This window comes from Empidonax traillii, unplaced genomic scaffold (assembly GCF_003031625.1).
Source record: "Empidonax traillii isolate 1590-97213 ecotype Southwest subspecies unplaced genomic scaffold, ASM303162v1 scaffold3642:size11882, whole genome shotgun sequence".
Taxonomy (NCBI): Eukaryota; Metazoa; Chordata; class Aves; order Passeriformes; family Tyrannidae; genus Empidonax; species Empidonax traillii.
The window spans coordinates 6,773-10,937 of record NW_020958835.1 but is presented as its reverse complement, the minus strand read 5'-3'; the positions used below and the strand labels follow the sequence as shown (position 1 = coordinate 10,937).

The window sequence follows — 4,165 nt, the reverse complement described above, 5'->3', positions numbered from 1 at the left end:
GGGAAATTGGGGTCCATGGGATCCCCCACCCCAGGCACCACCTTGCTCGGTGTGGGGGTGGTTTTTTGGGGGTGAAGGTCAAATTCTGGGGGGTTCTCAGGTTTTTTTTCAACCTTTTCACCCCAAACTCCCCCCCCCCCTCCCCCTCGGGACCCCCCACCCTGCGCTGGGAGCACCCCGGGGGGCTCAGGGCTCGTTCTGGGGTGTCTGTGGGCACCTCCATGGGGAGGGTGGGATTTGGGGGGGACTTTAGGGCCAACCCCCGTCACCACCATCCCAAATATTCCCCACAGGAGGAGCTGTGGGAGACCTGGATGAGGTTGGTGGCGCTGGATGAGACCCCTGTGGTCCTGGAGGACGTCGCCCAGCGGATGGGTACGAGTTGGCTCTGGAATGCTGAGACATCCCCCACCTTGGGATCCATCCAAGGATGCTGAGACATCCCCCTGGGTTTGGGATTGATCCAAGGATGTTCAGAATCCCCCTGTGCCACCTTGGGATCGATCCAAGGATGCTGAGACATCCCCCTGGGTTTGGGATTGATCCAAGGACGCTGAGACATCCCCATATCCCACCTTGGGATTGATCCAAGGATGTTCAGAATCCCCCTGTGCCACCTTGGGATTGATCCAAGGATGTCGAGACATCCCCATATCCCACCTTGAGATTGATCCAAGGATGCTGAGAATCCCCATATCCCACCTTGGGATTGATCCAAGGATGCTGAGACATCCCCAGATCCCACCTTGGGATTGATCCAACCTCTTTTCCCTCCTCCCCAGGGAATGGGAGCAGCCAGGGGGCCGCAGGGCTCCGGGAAGGACACCGGGTTGTCCCATCCCACCTCCACCAGGAGCAGGAAAGACCTCGGGATGTTCATCCCCGGCGAGGTGGGGACGCGGCAAACCCCATTCCCGGCTTTTCCCACTTTCCCAGGGCTCATCCCACTGTCGTATCCCTCTTTCCCAGACTCAGGGAATGACCTGCTCCTCCAGCAGGTGATGGAGAAGCTGCAGAGGCTCAACCAGAGCCTGGAGCTGACGCTGGAGGCCTTGGAGGACGCGCGGAGCCGGCTGGAAAACCACCTGGAGCACCTCCAGGCCGTTCCCAGCCCGGATGGTGAGCGGGAAAAGGGGCTGGAGCGCGGGTCGGAGCTGGTGGGTGCCAATCCCAGGCTTTTCCACCCCATCCCACAGGTCAGAGCCCGGGTGCCACCTCCACCCTCGTCCCACACGGCTCCTTCTCGGCGCTGCTGGTTCTTCTCCTGGTGCCGGCGCCGCTCCGGGTGATCCTCCTGCTCCTCTTCCTGGTTTCCAGCGCCCTTGGAATGCCGGAGCTCTCTGCCCTCCTGGTCCTTGCTGTGGCAGGTGGGGACAGCTGTGGGGACTCCTGGCTGGGGACACCCCACCCTGGGGGTGCTCTGCCCTCCTCCCACCACCCTGTGTTCCTGCAGGACGGTGGCTGGTGGCATCCAGAGGGATCCGGCCGGGGTTTTCCCGGGAAAAAGGCCATCACCGGCTCACCTCCACCCCGGAGAGGTAGGAGTGGGTTGAGGGGGTGGGCGTGGCACCCTTGGGAGCTGGTGGGGCCCATCCTGGGTGTCCCATCCTGGATATCCCACCCTTGGTGTCTCACCCTTGGTGTCTCACCCTTGGTGTCCCATCCTGGGTGTCCCATCCTGGGTGTCCCATCCTGGAGCCACTTGGTAGAGGTTTCCAGGATGGGACAGGACAAACATCTTGATGGTTTTCCTATGGATTTTGGGCACCTCATCCCAGCTCCCTGCCCTGTTTCTGCTCAGATATCCCACCCTGGGTGTCCCATCCTTGGTGTCCCATCCTGGAGCCACCTGGTAGAGGTTCCCAGGATGGAACAGGAGAAACGTCTTGATGGCTTTCCAATGGATTTTGGGCACCTATTTCTGCTTGGTTGTCCCCTCCTGGATGTCCCCTCCTGGATATTCCATCCTTGGTGTCCCCTCCTGGATGTTCCATCCTGGAGCCACCTGGTAGAAGTCCCCAGGAAGGGACAGGACAAACATCTTGATGGACATCTTGGTGGCTTTCCTACGGATTTGGGGCACCTCCTGCCAGCTCCCTGCCCTGTTCCTGCTCGGAGAAGGGGTTGGAGAGGCCGGAGAGCTGCTCGTGGACCATCGTGGCGGTGACCCAGGAGCTGATTTTCCATCTTCCCACGCAGGGAATGCGACCTGGAGCTGCTGCAGGAGGAGCTGGACAGGCTGCAGATGAGCTGCGTGCGAGGTGACCGCTCTGGAGCGGGAGGTTGTGGTGATCCCTGGCGTGTTCCCATCCACGCTGGGACATCTGTCATCCCAGAGCGTCCCCAAGCTCTGCCAGGAGCACTGGGGGGGTGTCTCCATGATCTTCCAGAGCCCTCGAACCCGGAGCAGCCCCAGGAGGTGGCCAAGGACGTTCCTGGCGCCGTGGGATGGGAGTCACCCGTTCCTGGTGGCCGGAGGATGAGGCAGAGCTCGGGTGGGGTGAGTGCCCCATGGGATGACCCCAGGGTGGGGTTGTCCCCCCCAAAAAACCTGCTCTTTGGGAAGGGGTTTTGGTCATGGAATCGTGGGATGGGATTGGGGAATGGATTTTGGTTGTAAAGTCATGGGGTGGGTTTGGGGATTTGGGAATGGATTTTGGTCAGGGAATCCTGGGATGGATTTGGGAATGGATTTTGGTCAGGGAATCCTAGGATGGATTTGGGAATGGATTTTGGTCAGGGAATCCTGGGATGGATTTGGGGAATGGATTTTGGTCAGGGAATCATGGGATGGATTTGGGAATGGATTTTGGTCAGGGAATCCTGGGATGGATTTGGGGAATGGATTTTGGTCAGGGAATCCTGGGTTGGATTTGGGAATGGATTTTGGTCAGGGAATCCTGGGATGGATTTGGGAATGGATTTTGGTCAGGGAATCACGGGATGGATTTGGGAATGGATTTTGGTCAGGGAATCATGGGATGGGTTTGGGGATTTGGGAATGGATTTTGGTCATGGAATCATGGGATGGATTTGGGAATGGATTTTGTTCCCAGAATCATGGGATGGATTTGGGGATTTGGGAATGGATTTTGGCCACAGAATCACGGGATGGATCGGAAGGGACTCCTTAACCCCTTCTTCCCCACCAGGCGATGCCGGAGCCGCTCACGGACACCGGGAAGCACCGGGAGCCCAAACCCTTCATCCCGAGGGCCACCACGTGAGCTCCGACCACCCAGGCCGTCCCTTCCCAGGGCTTGGTGTCACCTCAGCGTGCCTGGTGGCCTCCTGGGGGTCCTTACGGGCATCTCCTCTGCAGGTCCCCGTTGTCCCCGCGTTCCCTGTGCCGGGCGCTCACCAGGGCTGGGCAGCGATGCCGGAAGAAAGGAATTCCCGGGAAGGACTTGTGCCACATCCACGCCTCCGGCAGCAGCTTGGCCACGGATTCATCCCCTGCTTTTGACCCTCCACCTCCTCCCTGAGGGGTTTGATCCCCATTTTTTTGGGGACCCTGGCAGAGAACTCATGGATGCTGTTGGATGGGGGTGGGGGGCAGAGGCTCCTCATCTCACCAATTTTTAGGTTATTTGCATATATTTGGTGATTTGCATATATTTTAATAAACGCCACGTTTCCAGCTGGAGTCTTTCCCCACTCTTGCCCCCCTTATCCCGTGGGATCATCCCCACGTGCCACGAGCCAGCAGCGAATCCCCGGCTGCCGTCCCTTGTGTCGTGGAATCCCGATCCCGTTACTAAGGCCTAATTACAGGTAATTAACACAGCTCATTAACAGCTCACCAGCCTCTCGGCCACCACCACCACCACGGTGGCTCCTTCTTACCCCCTAATTCGGGATCCCTTTGGGATGCCCCGACCTTCCTGCCCCTCCCTGCCCCAGGCGTCCCGCGCCGCTCCCGGCACGGGGCAGGAATGTGGGAGCTGCTCCCTGGGCTCCCTGTTTTGTTTTGTTTTTTTTTTTTTTTTCCTTTGGAATTGTCCCTGTCACCCCCCCTCAGCCCCGTCCTCTGCCCCAGCAAAGGACAACCCTGAGTTGGAAGAGGAGGATCCCGGCGATGCCGGGGCCGTCACTTCCTGGCGTCGGCGTAGTTGGCGTCGAACCAGGCACAGGTTTCCTTCACGGCTGGGGAGGGAGAGAGGTG

General features: G+C 59.3%; 1 protein-coding gene and 1 long non-coding RNA gene across 2 annotated transcripts; both read left to right on the top strand.

Annotated features, from left to right (window-relative positions):
- The first annotated feature begins 348 nt into the window (after positions 1-348).
- On the top strand, positions 349-1,031 carry LOC114072640. The gene is made up of 3 exons (XR_003574210.1): positions 349-375; positions 783-890; positions 976-1,031. It is a non-coding gene; the product is annotated as an uncharacterized LOC114072640 (long non-coding RNA).
- An 85-nt stretch (positions 1,032-1,116) lies between these two features.
- On the top strand, positions 1,117-3,493 carry LOC114072637 (protein brambleberry-like). The gene is made up of 7 exons (XM_027910515.1): positions 1,117-1,147; positions 1,197-1,367; positions 1,454-1,538; positions 2,200-2,261; positions 2,391-2,500; positions 3,153-3,223; positions 3,323-3,493. Exons 1-7 carry the CDS (start codon positions 1,117-1,119, stop codon positions 3,483-3,485), a joined length of 693 nt encoding a protein of 230 aa, XP_027766316.1. The 3' UTR covers positions 3,486-3,493.
- Positions 3,494-4,165: the final 672 nt, after the last annotated feature.